Source organism: Oncorhynchus masou, chromosome 6 (assembly GCF_036934945.1).
Source record: "Oncorhynchus masou masou isolate Uvic2021 chromosome 6, UVic_Omas_1.1, whole genome shotgun sequence".
Lineage (NCBI taxonomy): Eukaryota > Metazoa > Chordata > Actinopteri > Salmoniformes > Salmonidae > Oncorhynchus > Oncorhynchus masou.
The window spans coordinates 61,585,798-61,602,543 of NC_088217.1; the positions used below are offsets into that span (position 1 = coordinate 61,585,798).

Here is a 16,746-nt window from a genome sequence, read left to right on the forward strand (position 1 = left end):
TGGCCCCCCAATGGTGGAACAAACTCCCTCACGACGCCAGGACAGCGGAGTCAATCACCACCTTCCGGAGACACCTGAAACCCCACCTCTTTAAGGAATACCTAGGATAGGATAAAGTAATCCTTCTCACCCCCCCCCTTAAATGATTTAGATGCACTATTGTAAAGTGGCTGTTCCACTGGATGTCATAAGGTGAATTCACCAATTTGTAAGTCGCTCTGGATAAGAGCGTCTGCCAAATGACTTAAATGTAAATGTAAATGTAAAATGTCTGAACTTCTCAACGAGGTCAATAAGTTTTGGGTTACGGTTGCTACAATAACTTTCTCTATAAATGTGAGAGTGGTCACATTTTCTTCATCCCTCAGCTGTTAACCAAACCAAGTCTCTGGGCAGCCATTTGTTGCTGTTTAAAACCTGGTTTAAAAAAAGCCACACAACAATCAACCAATCTGGAGTTCAAACAATAACAAAGCTGTAATTACATCACTGTTGAGATAATATGATGATGGATGGGGCTGGAGAAATGTAACTGGTCTCAGATTCATAGACAGACCTATGGATACAAGGACTGACCATCCATGATATCAACATGATAGTGTAACAGTGTTGGTTTACATTGTTTCTAAACATTGGAGTAAAAAAAAGCTTATTTGGGGTTCTGATGGGGTACAACAGTTTAACTAAGCTCATGAGGCATGTGTTATATTCTTCAAGAATCAATGTCTATAAATAAATAATTTAAAGGTCTAAATATGGATGTAGCTATTGCATATTTCGCCTTTAACACCACACATCAGTTCAGCAACGGCAGAGTTTGTGCCTCTGTATTTAAGACATTACTTACTAGTGTTAATCAGGGCCTAGTCACCCTCTACTTGTTTTTGTATTGTGACGTCCTCCTCTTTCACGACAACATTCAGCCACAGAACCTCTTTCTCCATCCAGCAGACCTCTTCTTTGAGGAGGTGAGTAGCTTAGTAACCTCATGGTCGGAGATGTTAGCTAGGCTATTTGCTAACGTATCCAGCCCGCTAGATGACTAATAACAACACCGTAAATATTAAATTAAATCGGATAACTAACTAGATGACATAAGTGGGTTTAAAACAACGTGGCTAATATAGACAAAAGAGCTATATTGGTTCGGCTATTTTGTCTAGCAAGCTACCGAGGTAGCTGACTAACTGTTGCTGCTGTTGAAAGAAGCGTTCCGTCCACTAGATTATAAATCACACTAGCAGCATAACCTTAATTTCCCACACCAGACCTAGTCTGTTCATTATATAAATCTACATGATGCATTGTTACACCATGTTGGAGCAGTATAGACCTACAGTAGCTGGCTACTTATTAAGATTTAGTATGACTTAATGAAACTGCCTTAAATGTGCTGTAGTAAACATTTTTTACTCGCACTAATCAATCAACACGTTCTTCTCTTTGTATGTCTCAATATAATGCTATTATTTAATTAAATCCATTTAAAATAATCTTTGTCTGAAAATAAAATAAGATCCTCAACTGCGTTTCCCCTCCAGTCAGCAGACGGCGATGTGCGTCTTTCAGGCGACGCTGCCAGCGTGGCGTATAATCTTGTGGACGGTTCTTCAGAAACAGCTCGTCAACCACCTCGGTAGCTTGCTAGCCAACATAGCCGAAAGATTCAAGCTATTTATACACTTTCGGTCCATATTTGCTGCTGTGTTTTAGACACACTTCTGTCGTATCTACTTGTTTACCTATTTAATTTAATATTGCGTTATTTTGTATTAGATATAGCAGCTGGCTGGTTAAGTTAGCACTAGACTAGTCGCTAATGATAGATAGCTAGCTAACATCTCCGAACATGAGCTCCCTAAACTACTCCCTTCCTGTTAAGGAAGAGGTCTGCTGGACGGAGAAAGAGGCTCTCGGGCTGAACATTGTCGTGAAAGAGGAGACGGAAGAGGAGGATGTCACAGTAAAACAAGAAGTTGGGGGTGAGGCTGTTACAGTGAAAGAAGAGAAATACGTGTCAGTGAAAGAAGAGAAAGACTCGTTCAGAGTGAACGAGGAGGAGGATGTCACAGTAAAAGAAGAGGAAGGGAAAGAGAATGTAGTTTTTGGAGTGAAGATGGAAGGGGAGATTACTGTCACATTGGAAGATGAAGATGAGGAGGATGTTACAGTAAAAGAAGAGGATGTTACAGTAAAATATGATGTAGTTTTTGGAGTGAAGAAGGAAGGGGAGATTACTGTCACATTGAAAGATGAGGAGGTGGAGATAGATCTGATTAACACCAGTAAGTACCGTCTTCTATGTGTTTTTAACTTTGGATATTCGGAGTTGGCTCGTCAATACCTCTTCAACGGAGGGCACCTAGGATGACTGATATGTCTAGAATCAGACGACTTAGAGAGAAAGCTACCCCTTGTTTTCTCCATTCCGTTTCCAAAAAGTGACTTAACATATATATTTGAGAAGGGTCTATCTGCTGAGTGCAGACTGGGGTGCACGGCATGTAGTGATGTTTTACTACACACCGTGCCCCCCAATAGTGCCATGTGAGATTTGGGTTGGCTACACCAAAGATTATGGATATACTGACAAGATTACTCTCCGCCCTAACAAGGGGAGTCGTTGTCCACAAAGTGGCACTGCGCGTTGTCTAGATCCCGCCTATCCTTTCTTTGGATTGGTGGATACATCTTATTATTGTAATCTATTGTTTATATTCTATGAGGGTTGTTGACATCAACCGCCTGTATTCAATGGAGAGAGATGCTAAGCTTGAATATGCATAGCGATCTAGAGACAACTCCTATAGTGTTTTTTTATCGAAGTTGTCGGTATGTCACGTGTCCACATAACTTCATCATTACTTCTGTTAGATCAAGTAAACCTCACGTAGCAAATAAACCATTAATTTTGTTGTTGACCAAATTCAACACTTTCCAGATTGGGTTGATAATCATTTCCATTTGGATACAACCTAATGTAGCCTACTGGCATGACCTAGAGAGATACAACCTACTGTAACCTACTGGCATGACCTAGAGAGATACAACCTACTGTAGCCTACTGGCATGACCTAGAGAGATACAACCTACTGTAACCTACTGGCATGACCTTGAGAGATACAACCTACTGTAACCTACTGGCATGACCTAGAGAGATACAACCTAAAGTAGCCTACTGGCATTACCTAGAGAGATGCAGCCTACTGTAACCTACTGACATGACCTAGAGACATACAACCTACTGGCTTGACCTAGAGAGATAAAACCACTTGGATACAACCTGCTGTAACCTACTGGCATGACCTAGAGAGTTACAACCTATTGACATGAGCTAGAGAGATACAACCTACTGTAACCCACTGGCCTGACCTAGAGAGTTACAACCTACTGTAGCCTACTGGCATGACCTAGAGCGATAAAACCACTTGGATACAACCTACTGTAACCTTCTGGCATGACCTAGAGAGTTACAACCTACTGTAGACTACTGGCATGACCTAGAGCGATAAAACCACTTGGATACAACCTACTGTAAACTAGTGGCATGACCTGGAGAGAGAGAACCACATGGATACAACTTACTGGCTTGACCTAGAGAGATAAAGTTGTAAAATTCCTGGATTTTAAATGAATATTTTCCAGTAATAATGATTATTTGTATATTCCTATCCACATTTGGGATCCCTCTCCTTTGTCTTCCTCTCGACCCCAATAACAGACAACTACTGTGGGACACCCGATCACAGCTGGATGTGATACTGCCTGTAGTGACGCCTCTTACACTGAGATGCAGTGGCTTCGAACGCTGCGTCCATGTGTGTGTTAACTATGTGACTGTACAAGAATGGTTAAAAGGGGGGGTTCTTCTAAGCTATTTGGAATTGTTTTAAGAAGGTTTAAACAACATGAAGGGCTTCCCTAGTACAGTACTGTTTTAAGAATGTTATACCAAGGATAATTTTGCTATTTGATTTTGAACTGTAAGACCTATGGAAGTATCAAAAAAATATTTGGCAATACTGTCCTGTATCTGAGAGATGTAAAAAATATAGATATACTTTTTTATGTCTTTAACCCTCTTTTTTTTGTCACTTAAGTTTTTCCACATTTTGTTACATTACATCATTTTTCTACAATGGATTAAATAAATAAAAATCCTCATCAATCTACACACAATACCCCGTAATGACAAAGAGAAAATAGGTTTGGAGAAAAAAAATCATATTTATAAAAAATAAAAAACAGAAATACCATATTTACATAAGTATTCAGACCCTTTGCTATGCGACTTGACATTGACCTCGGGTGCATACTGTTTCCATTGGTCATTCTTGAGATGTTTCTACAACTTGATTGGAGTGCACCTGTGGTAAATTCAATTGATTGGACATGATTTGGAAAGGCTCACACCTGTCTGTCTACCACAGCACTTTGAAGCAGGATGCCATCCCATCTGGTTTGCGCTTAGTGGGACTATAATTTGTTTTTCAACAAGACAATGACCCAACACACCTCTAGGCTGTGTAAGGGCTATTTGACCAAAAAGGAGAGTAATGGAGTGCTGCATCAGATGACCTGGCCTTCACAATCACCCAACCTCAACCCAATTGAGATGGTTTGGGATAAGTTGGACCACCGAGTGAAGGAAAAGGAGCCAACAAGTGCTCGGCATATGTGGGAACTCCTTCAAAACTGTTGGAAAAGCATTCCAGGTGAAGCTGGTTGAGAGAATGCCAAGAGTGTGCAAAGCTGTCATCAAGGCAAAGGGTGGCTACTTTGTTTTTAAATAAGAATAACCCTTGAATGATAAGTTGTGTCAACCTGTACTGTATATCTCACGAATGTTTTTGCATTCAGTTTCAAAAGGTCACTTTCTTACCACTTCTTCCATAGTTAAACACGTAAGGAAAGCTTTTTTTTAATCAAAAGGGATCCTGTCAAAAATGTATTGAATTCAAATGGATTTACCCAGCCTACAAAGCACTACAGCCACTCTGTGATGACCAGTTCTCCTCTTTTATTGAGGGATCAAGTCCAGATTAAACCTCATAGGAAGACAGTTTTATCATCTGCAGGTTTCATTCAGGTCTCTGTTTAATGAGATACTCTGTTTGTCTTTGGCAGGAGAGAAACCAGACTCTGACAGCGGGGAGAGTCCTTCAAGGGAACCAGACCCAGAGACGCCCAAACCAGCGAGACAACACCACTGCTCTCACTGTGTTAAGAGTTTTTGCTGGTCAGGGAACCTAAAACTACACGAAAGAACACACACAGGAGAAAAGCCTTTCCAATGTTCCCAGTGTGGAAAGAGTTTTACCATGTTAGCTAACCTGAAAAGGCATGAGAGAATACACACAGGAGAAAAGCCTTATCACTGTTCCCACTGTGGAATGAGTTTTACTCAGACAGGGCACCTAAAAGCTCATGAGAGGATACACACAGGAGAAAAGCCTTTCCAATGTTCCCAGTGTGGAAAAAGTTTTACTAAGAAAGGGCAATTAAAAGAGCATGAGAGAATACACAAAGGAGAAAAGCCATTCCAATGTTCCCATTGTGGAAAGAGTTTTACTCTAATAGGAAACCTAACAAAACATGTGAGACTACACACCGGAGAAATGCCTTTCCAATGTTCCCAGTGTGAAAAGAGTTTTGCCGTGTTAGCTAACCTGAAAAGGCACGAGAGAATACACACAGGAGAAAAGCCTTACCACTGTTCCCACTGTGAAAAGAGGTTTATTCAGTTAGGGGACCTAAAAGCTCATGAGAGGATACACACAGGAGAAAAGCCTTATCACTGTTCCCACTGTGAAAAGAGTTTTATTCATTTAGGGTACCTAAAAGCTCATGAGAGGACACACACAGGAGAAAAGCCTTTCCAATGTTCCCATTGTGAAAAGACTTTTACCATTTTAGCTAACCTGAAAAGGCATGAGAGAATACACACTGGAGAAAAGCCTTATCACTGTTCCCACTGTGGAATGAGTTTTACTCAGACCGGGCACCTAAAAGCTCATGAGAGGATACACACAGGAGAAAAGCCATTCCATTGTTCCCAGTGTGGAAAGAGTTTTACTAAGAAAGGGCCGTTAAAAGAGCACGAGAGAATACACACAGGAGAAAAGCCTTTCCAATGCCCCCAGTGTGGAAAGAGTTTTCCTTGGTTAAGGAGCCTGAAGGAGCATAAGAAGACACACACCAAAAAAGCCCTACCACTGCTCTCTCTCTGTGTGGAAGGACATTTTCCCAGTCACAGAACCTGAAATCACATGAGACAATAAAGGTGCTGTGTTCTGACTTCTTTTTTTTTGACTGAGAATTTGTGTTTTTGTTTATGCCACATGAAATCATATTATTTATGATTATACCTGTCTATATAAGGTCCTACAGTTGACAATGCACGTCAGAGCAAACGCCAAACAATGAGGTCAAAGAAATTGTCCGTAGAGCTCCGAGACAGGACTGTGTTGCGGGACAGATATGGGGAAGGGTACCAAAAAATATCTGTAGCATTGGATGTCCCCAAGAACACAGTGGTCACCATCATTCTTTGATTGAAGAAGTTTGGTACCACCAAGACTCGCACGGCCAACTGAGCAATTGGGGGAGAAGGGCCTTAGTCTGGGAGGTGATCAAGAACTCGATGGTCACCCTGATAGAGCTACAGAGTTCCTCTGTGGGGATGGGAGAACCTTCCAGAAGGACAACCATCTCTGTAGCACTCCACCAATCAAGCCTTAATGGTAGGGTGGCCAGACAGAAGCCACTCCTCAGTTAAATGCACATTACAGCCCGCTTGGAGTTTGTCAAAAAGACACCTAAAGACTCTCAGACCATGAGAAACAAGATTCCCTGGTCTGATGAAACCAATATTGAATTCTTTGGCCTGAATGCCAAGCATCATATCTGATATAAACCTGGCACAGCATCAGGCTGTGAGGATGTTTTTCAGCGGCAGGAACTGGGATGCTAGTCAGGATCGAGAGAAAGATGGACGGAGCAAAGTGCAGAGAGCTCTATGGTGAAAACCTGCTCCAGAGCACTCAGAACCTCAGACTGGGGCGAAGGTTCACCTTCCAGCAGGACAACGACCCTAACCACACATCCAAGACAGCGTAGGAGTGGCTTTGGGACAAGTCTCTGAATAACCTTGAGTGGCCCAGCCAGAGCCCGGACTTGAACCCAGTCTAACATCTCTGGTGAGACCTGAAAATAGCTCTATCCCATCCAATCTGACAGTTTGAGAGAAGAATGGTAGAAACTCCCCAAATATAGGATGCCAAGTTTGTAGCGTCATACCCATGAAGACTGGAGGCTGTAATCGCCATCTAAGGTGTTTCAACAAAATACGTAGTAAAAGGTCTGAATACTTATGTAGATTTTTCAGTTTATTATTTTAATAAATTAGAAGGAAAAACGTGTTTTTGCTTTGTCATTATGGGGTATTGTGTGTCAATTGAGTATCTAAAAATATATATTTTTAGAATAAGGTTGTAACGTAACAAAATGTGGAAAAAGTGAAGGGTTCTGAATACTTTCCGAATGCACTGTATTGTTACACCATGTAGGCGCAGTATAGACCTTGTATGTTCATTATATACATCTAAATGATGTATTGTTACACCATGTAGGAGCAGTATAGACCCAGTCTGTTCAAAATATACATCTACATGATGTATTGTTACAACATGTAACAGCAGTATGGAGGTTAAAAATGGTGGACAAATTGTTGACACCCTTGATAAAGATGAGCAACAATGACTCTATAAAATAAAGAATTAAAATACTGAGCTATAGTGCAATACAATTGCTCAGAGAAAGAGATTTAGTTTAACATGTAATTCTCAAAGGTAGGGGTCTGAATTATTGCCACCCATGTTTTCAATACTCCAGTACCTTCCCCTTGGGAGGATAACGACACTCAAATGTTTTATGAGATTAGAGAACACATTGGGTGGGATCTTAGACCATTCTTCCAAACAGAATCTCTCCAGGTCCTTGATTTATTTTGTATGCGCTTATGGACTGCACTGTTCAATTCAAACCACAGGTTTTCAATGGAGTTCAAGTCCGAAGACTGAAATGGCAATAGAAAGTGTTGATTTTGTGCCCGATTAACCATTTCTTCGTGGATGTTGATGTGTCTTGCTAGAATATCAACTTATGGCCAAGTATCAGCCTCCTAGCAGAGAGGTAACCAGGTTTTGGGCTAAAATATCCTGGTAGTGGGTAAAGTTGATTTATTTTAAACATACATTTTTGCTCATCTATCTCAAGGGTATCAATAACTAGGTGCTTATTTTGATTTCTAGTTATTTGACTGAATCAGAATTACAGATGTGGAGTTGATGTAGAGTCTGTTTTAAATTGTCATAAAAAATCTGAACTAATCAAACACTTGTTGCTCTTTGTACGTGTTGAAATAATATTATTATTTAATGGAGAGGAAAAAAACGTTTCCTTAAACTGCTTTATAATATTATAATTCATTGAAGAAGACAAAAGTTTTCCCTCCTCAACTGCGTTTACTTCCCCCAGACAGCAGATGGCGATATGTGTATTTCAGGCGATATTTCTAGTGTGACGTATAATCTAGTGGACGGAACACTTCAACAACTGCAGCCACCTCGGTAGCCAACAAAGTCGGAACATTCAAGTTCTTTAGACAATTTCGTGGTTTATTTGCCACTGTGATTTTAACATACTTATGTGTAAACAACTAGCTACCCCATTTAATTTAATATTTACGTTGTAAGTCAGCTAGCTGGCTGGTTAAGTTAGCACTAGTCTAGTCGCTAATACTAACAAGCGGTTATTCCCGACAATGAGTTCACTAAACTACTCTCCTCCTGATAAAGAAGAGGTCTGCTGGACGGGGAAAGAAGCTCTTGTGAAAGAGGAGAAGGAAGAGAAGGATGTTACAATACAAAAACAAGTAGAGGGTGAGGCTGTTACCGTGAAAGAAGAAGAGGAAGACGCGTTTTTTGGAATGAAGGATGAAGAGGGGGAGATTACTGTCACACTAGAGGAGGACGAAGAAGAGAAGACTGGAGAACTGATTAACACCAGACAATACAGTGAGTATTATCTTATAAAACAGGGACATTGATCTGATTAACACCAGTAAATACAGTGAGTATTATCTTATAAAACAGGGACATTGATCTGATTAACACCAGTACATACAGTGAGTACTGTCTTATAAATCAAGGACACAAACTCTAGGACTCAAACTTGTTGAACTAATGTGTGATTTTTAAAAGGGCATTCTACACCTGAATATGTTTTTGTACTGTCGAAATTGTTCATGATGTCCTCCAGTGATTTTAAAAAACAGAGATATAGAAATACATTAAAGATATATAAATACAAAATAGTTTTTTTAGACCACTGCAAACTTGAAGGAGTGAGTGATGTCATAGTAAGGCATTCAAGGAGTTGGCTTGATGGGAAGTCGTGATGTCATCCAATAGGCGACTGATCTTCATGTGAATATTCATTATTCTTTTTAAAATCCTTCCTGTTCTGTCAAGTTGGTTGTTGATCATAGCTAGAAAGCCATTTTCAAGTCTTGCCATAGACTTTCAAGACAATTTAAGTCCAAACTAACTAGTCCACTCAGGAACATTCAATGTCATCTTGGTAAACTCCTCCAGTGTAGATTTGGCCTTGTGGTTTAGGTTATTGTCCTGTTAGAACAGTTTTTTGTATTCAGATCTCGGAAATGCACTCTACCTACGCAACATTTAGTGTTTCCTTATATTACGCTGGGAAAACAGTTCTCATGGGCACAGAAATCCTAAATAATTTCAGAGCATGCAAAATCCAATGGTTTTAACTGAGAGTCACCTTAACGTAGACTGTGTCTGTAGAATGTGTATAAGATGTATGGATTGAAGGTAGAAGCAGAAGTGTTTATTAGTTTACTTCAATGGTGGGATCGGCAGTAGGGTTTGCGGGGAATAATAATAAAGGTATATTCTTTAAAAAAGTATATGTCTATGTATATAGGTGTATAGGTGTATATATATGCATGCGTGTATGGATATATATATTTACCAGAAAAATATGGGGGATTAGAAATGATGCAGACAATTACATTGGAAGCAACATTCTTTCCGCAATATTAAGCTGATCCACCCTCTAAAAAAAGAAGAGTCACCTTAACTTTATTGACAACACCCAAATGGATACTGTCATTAGCGCGGTTCTTCAACTATCATCGGCTGATCCAGGAAATCATTTTCAAATGACAGTCACATGACAAACATCACAACATGCAACAACAATCAAAGTGCTTCTTCATTCATTACTCTGGTAAAGACAGTTATGCTGTGCTCCACGTTGGATCCAACATCCCTAACAAATTGATGTTTATAATGTTATTGTCTGCTTCATTTACTGTAGGGTCTCGTTAGTCTGTTTGCACACATATATACTTAGCTCATAATGTGTAGAGAATTGTTCCTTGATGTATAGGCTATTGTACAACACAGAGCTATTTTCTTATTCAGGACATTATGAATGACAACACATTACAAATCAAATCAAATTTTATTTGTCACATACACATGGTTAGCAGATGTTAATGCGAGTGTAGCGAAATGCTTGTGCTTCTAGTTCCGACAATGCAGTAATAACCAACAAGTAATCTAACTAACAATTCCAAAACTACTGTCTTATACACACAAGTGTAAGGGGATAAAGAATATCTACATAAAGATATATGAATGAGTGATGGTACAGAGCAGCATAGGCAAGATACAGTAGATGGTATCGAGTACAGTATATACATATGAGAATTGTATGTAAACAAAGTGGCATAGTTAAAGTGGCTAGTGATACATGTATTACATAAAGATGCAGTAGATGATATAGAGTACAGTATATACACGTATACATATGAGATGAATAATGTAGGGTATGTAAACATTATATTATGTAGCATTGTTTAAAGTGGCTAGTGATATATTTTACATCATTTCCCATCAATTCCCATTATTAAAGTGGCTGGAGTTGAGTCAGTGTGTTTGCAGCAGCCACTCAATGTTAGTGGTGGCTGTTTAACAGCCTGATGACCTTGAGATAGAAGCTGTTTTTCAGTCTCTCGGTCCCAGCTTTGATGCACCTGTACTGACCTCGCCTTCTGGATGATAGCGGGATGAACAGGCAGTGGCTCGGGTGGTTGTTGTCCTTGATGATCTTTATGGCCTTCCTGTAACATTGGGTGGTGTAGGTGTCCTAGAGGGCAGGTAGTTTGCCCCCGGTGATGTGTTGTGTAGACCTCACTACCCTCTGGAGAGCCTTACGGTTGTGGGCGGAGCAGTTGCCGTACCAGGCGGTGATACAGCCCGCCAGGATGCTCTCGATTGTGCATCTGTAGAAGTTTGTGAGTGCTTTTACAGAGTAGCCTAGTGGGATTATTCACAAAATTATCTGGTGATCAGGTTATGAAATGTCATGAAAAAATACATTTTAGTTTCCATGTTTCATCTGAAATATTAAATGATTTATGGTCCTAGGTGTATGTTATTTTTAAGGTGAAGTTATGGGTCGTACAGTAGGTCTATGGCAAGTATTACCAAACTGGGGTATACGCTATGCCGTCAGGGATACGCCAAATGAAAATGTGATACACATTTTAAAACATTTTAAAATAATACATTTTCTTCACATTTTCAAACAGTCCATTTTTATTTTCCAACGGGGCTATACATTTGGTGAGGTTTTTTCCTCACCTGAGTGGCCTCATTTCACTGCCAAAAATAAAATTAAACCATCTAGTGTTCAGCGCTATAACAACACAATGTCAAATACAGGTAGCCTAGTCAAATAATTAAGATCCAATCACATTAGCCGTTACTCTCTCGCGGGAATTCCACTAACGTTCCATATGTAGCCAAACGTAGCTGCTGCTCGTGTTGGTATCTGTACTGATGGCGCAAAAGCCATGACGGGAACATAGTGGAGTGGTAACGCGCGTACAAGCAGTTTCTCCTGACCCCACTTGTGTACACTGCAGCATCCACCGAGATGCTCTTGCTGCCAAGGGAATGCCTGACAGCTTGAAAGACATTTTGGACACAACAGTGAAAATGGTTAACTTTGTTAAAGCAAGGCCCCTGAACTCGCCTGTATTTTATGCACTATGCATTGATATGGGCAGTGACCATGTAACGCTTTTACAACATACAGAAGTGCGCTGGTTATCAAGGGGCAAAGTATTGACACGTTTTTTTGAATTGAGAGACGAGCTTAAAGTTTTCTTTACTGAGCATAATTTTCACTTGTCTGACCGCTTGCATGATGACGAGTTTCTCACATGAATGATCTGAACCTAGGATTTACAGGGACTCTCCGCAACAATATTCAATGTGCAGGACAAAATTGAGGCTATGATTAAAGAAGTAGGAGCTCTTCTGTCTCCGTTAACAAGGACAACACACAGGTCTTTCCATTATTGTATGATTTTTTGTGTGCAAATTAACTCAAGCTTACGGACAATGTCAAATGTGATGTAGCGAAACACATGAGTGAGTTGGCTGCGCAATTTTGCAGGTACTTTCCCGAAACAGATGACACAAACAACTGGATTCATTATCCCTTTCATGCCCTGCCTCCAGTCCATTTACCGCAATCTGAACAAGAAAACCTCATCGAAATTGCAACAAGCAGTTCTGTGAAAATTTAATTTAATCAGAAGCCACTGCCAGATTTCTGGATAGGTCTGCATTCAGAGTATCCTGCCTTGGCAAATCGCGCTGTTAAGACACTGATACCCTTTGCTACCACGTACCTATGTGAGAGTGGATTCCCTCACTAGCATGACAACTAAATACAGGCACAGATCACAGTTGTGACAAACTTATGTTTAATGAATGTATAGTGTGTGTGTGGCAGGCTTACAATGATGGCAAAAAACAACATTTGAGATTGCCCTGACCCTGGTGCAAGAGGGGGTACGAAGCTGCAAGTTGAATGTTTGAAGGGGAATGGGACTATAAAAAGTTTGGGAACCACTGTTCTACAGTATTGGTATAACTAGTGGTTTCCTCATTAGCATGGCAGAGTTTCTGCAACCAAGTTGTGTGTGCATTGACCTCATGCTGCAATTTTAGCAAACACAGAAAAAGGCCTATATTGGAGACCAATAGTTGTCAGGCACACTGCTTAGGATTGCAACAACTTTAATAACTTATTTCTAGTTACTACTAAAGTGAAAACAAGACAAAATATGGCTTGTTCCTAACTTGACTGTCTTAATTGTCAAATAATTTGACAGACATAATTTGTTGTTCAACTTCATGGTTATGCTCTGGGCATCACTTTTTACCTCAAATAAACAGTGGATTTCTGCTGTTGTGGGCCTCTAACCATCTGTCTGACTTTGTCATTCACACAGGAGAGAGACAGGACAATTGTGGATCCTCTGGGGACACTCAACAACATCATGATGCTGACGAGGCAGAGAAAAGTCTCTCCAGATCAGAACTCCTCAAGAAACACCAGCGAGTACACACAGGAGAGAAATCCTTCTGCTGCTCTGACTGTGGGAAAATATTGAACTCTTCAGTAGACCTTAAGATACATCAAATAATTCACACTGGAGAGAAACTTTCTAGGTGTGATCAATGTGGGAAGAGTTTCGGTACATCTGGCTGTCTGACAAAACACCAGAGAACACACACAGGAGAGAAATTGTATAGCTGTACTCAGTGTGGGAAGAGTTTTACTCATTCAACCAGCCTGATATCACACCAGAGAACACACACAGGAGAGAAATCGTATAGCTGTGATCAATGTGGAAAACGTTTCGGTACATCTGGCTGTCTGACAAAACATCAGAGAACACACACAGGAGAGAAACCTTATAGCTGTGGTCAATGTGGGAAAAGTTTTGGTACATCTGGCTGTCTGGCAACACACCAGAGAACACACACAGGAGAGAAATCTTATAGCTGTACTCAATGTGGGAATAGTTTTACTCATTCAACCAGCCTGATATCACACCAGAGAACACACACAGGAGAGAAACCTTATAGCTGTGGTCAATGTGGGAAGAGTTTCACTCAGTCAACCAGTCTGACATCACACCAGAGAACACACACAGGAGAGAAACCCTATAGCTGTGATGAATGTGGGAAGAGTTTTACTCAGCTAAGCAGCCTGATATCACACCAGAGAACACACACAGGAGAGAAACCTTATAGCTGTAATCAATGTGGGAAGTGTTTTGCTTCATCTGGCATTCTGACTGTACACCAGAGAATACACACAGGCGAGAAACCTTATTGCTGTGATCAATGTGGGAGGAGTTTTACTCAGCTAAGCAGCCTGGTATCTCACCAGAGAACACACACAGGAGAGAAACCTCACAGCTGTAATCAATGTGGGAAGAGATACTCTGATAAAAGATCTCTGACTAAACATCAGAAAATACATGTAGTTGTTTCATGATATCAATGAAATAATGTAGAATGTTTTTAATATTGTGGAAGTATTTTAGTCACGTCACAATAAAGAACGTTTTAACATTGTAGGAGCAGTATTTTAAGGAATGTCAGAATGTAGAAACCTAAACGTTTGCTCTGAATTGAAGGAGTACTATTTATGAGATTTAACAAAAATAGAGTTGTGTTACACTTACAACTTTGGTGACCCACTTGAATGAAAATGCAACACTTCAAAATGTTTAGGTTTACAATATATCCCAAACTGTTTCTACATATTGGGTATTGTGTTTTGACATTGCACTATTCCCATGAGCAAAATGTAATTGAAAATACGTTGAAAATAACACTATGCCCAATGTCCAATATATGTTCGGTTGAAAGTGAAAGTTGAGAAGATGTATTTTCTGGTTGTTTTTTCAATGACTTGAAAACAACTTAATTTCAAGGTACTTGCAGCCTATACACATGGACGCAGTATAATAAATTGGTCTATAATCAATTTTATTAACAATCTTACATCACTCCAGCATTTCTTTACAACATCCAAGTACTAATTGTCTTTATTCCACTACTGAAGTGGCATGAATCAAATCACCTACTCATATGTCAAACATTCAGCCTGACAAAAGATACATTTTCTTATCATTCCATGCCTCACCCGTAAGTTAATTATTGCCAATACATATTAACAAAGGGGTCTACATTTGCTTTTGATATTTCATATTTACAATTCATGTAACATTTAGTCATTATTTATGCAACCAACTGACAATTTATGGGTACAATTATATTGAAATTGTTATCCTGCTTTTAGAATATCAGGGTTCATTCTCAGATGTGCCAACCCAAATGTTCTGTAGCATGACATTGGGGACTGGGCCCCAATCCAACAACATGCCTGTCGAGATATTGCAGGAGTTTGCTCTTGAAATCAGACATGACTAATACAATTTGATTTGTGTTTTGTTTGTGCTCCTTCCAAGGGGACGAGAGTGAGTTTCAGGAAGACAAGAGTTCTAGAAGCTAGTGAGTTTTAGGATTCTATAGAAAGAAAAAGAACAAAAATTATATGATTGTATATTATCGTTTAGAAGTATGTGTTTTTTCTTGTTTTTAATTGTTGACAGCAAGTTGTTTTCTGTTGGTGATGAGCAAACTTGGCCAATAAAAATATAGGCTATATTTGTTGTCTTAAGGGGGATGGTGTTTCAGGTTTTGGTTTTTCCATGTATTTTTGGAGGTTTGACTTTAGCACGTATAGCTCGTAGGACGCACTGATTGGTGTCACCTCGTTAGTCAGTATGTGTTATACCTGTGCTGGCTTGTCCACCTCGTTAGTGGGAAGGTGTTTCACCTGAGTTGGTCCAGGTTCTATTTAAGAGTGTCTGGCACAGTGCTCCAGTTGTCTTGATAGATGTGGAGAGTCAACACCTTTAATTGCTCCACCTTTTCCTATTAAAGATGTTTTTCATTTCAGGTTAAAGCTTCTTTTTGAAGAGAGCTTATTTTTTTGAAATGAATCAATACAGATCGTTTCCGGGGATTGGTATGGCAAATACCTTACGATTTGCCTGGTCTGAAAAGGAGATGGAGCCGTGGAGTAGAGAGACATTTGGAAGGACCATTTTGATGGGATGCCTCAGGATAGAGGTGAAGGAAGTGCTCTGCCTTCAAGGGAACCCGATTGAGAAGGCTTTCGATGTGACGTTTCAAAAAGAAGAAAAACATGACGAAGTGATGAAGATGGCAAAGGAAGCGGAGAAAACGGGACCCCTGTGCCATTATGCGGTGACCAGCCTGGCGAAGAACAACTTCAGGGTGGTCACCGTAACCATGTACAATCCGCATGTGAAGGATGAAGAGGTGAGGGCCTTTCTGGGGAGATATATGGACAATGTCTCCTCAGCGAGGTACCTCAGGGACTCCCTGGGTTTCTGGAACGGAAAGAGAGGTTTCCAGGCGTTACTCAGGGAGTCCCCGAAGAGTGTGGATGGCTACCTCCATCCTCCGGCGATGTTCTCCCTGGGGGCTGACAGGGGAACACTCTACTATGCACGTCAGCCCCCGTTCTGCAGGCGTTGTATGGCCTACGGTCATACCCTGGCCTCGTGCAGTAACAAGAAATGTCGGTTTTGTGGATCGGAAGAGCACGAGGCCAGGGAGTGTGACGAGCCCAAGGCTTGCCACGGGTGTGGCTCCAGAGAACACCTGTGGCGTGATTGCCCGGCTCGTCACAGGTCATACGCGTCTGCAGCTGGGGGGAGCGGGGGGGATGGGGGAGAAAAGAAAGGAC

The 16,746-nt window shown here is 40.5% G+C and overlaps 2 protein-coding genes across 2 annotated transcripts; both read left to right on the forward strand.

The window, feature by feature from the left end:
• Positions 1-1,618: 1,618 nt before the first annotated feature.
• Positions 1,619-8,386, forward strand: LOC135542384 (zinc finger protein 501-like). Its single transcript, XM_064969311.1, has 2 exons — positions 1,619-2,285; positions 5,128-8,386. The coding sequence occupies exons 1-2, from the start codon at positions 1,850-1,852 to the stop codon at positions 6,261-6,263; spliced, it is 1,572 nt and encodes a 523-aa protein (XP_064825383.1). The 5' UTR covers positions 1,619-1,849; the 3' UTR covers positions 6,264-8,386.
• A 226-nt stretch (positions 8,387-8,612) lies between these two features.
• Positions 8,613-15,620, forward strand: LOC135542400 (zinc finger protein 664-like). Its single transcript, XM_064969329.1, has 2 exons — positions 8,613-9,077; positions 13,403-15,620. The coding sequence occupies exons 1-2, from the start codon at positions 8,825-8,827 to the stop codon at positions 14,455-14,457; spliced, it is 1,308 nt and encodes a 435-aa protein (XP_064825401.1). The 5' UTR covers positions 8,613-8,824; the 3' UTR covers positions 14,458-15,620.
• Positions 15,621-16,746: the final 1,126 nt, after the last annotated feature.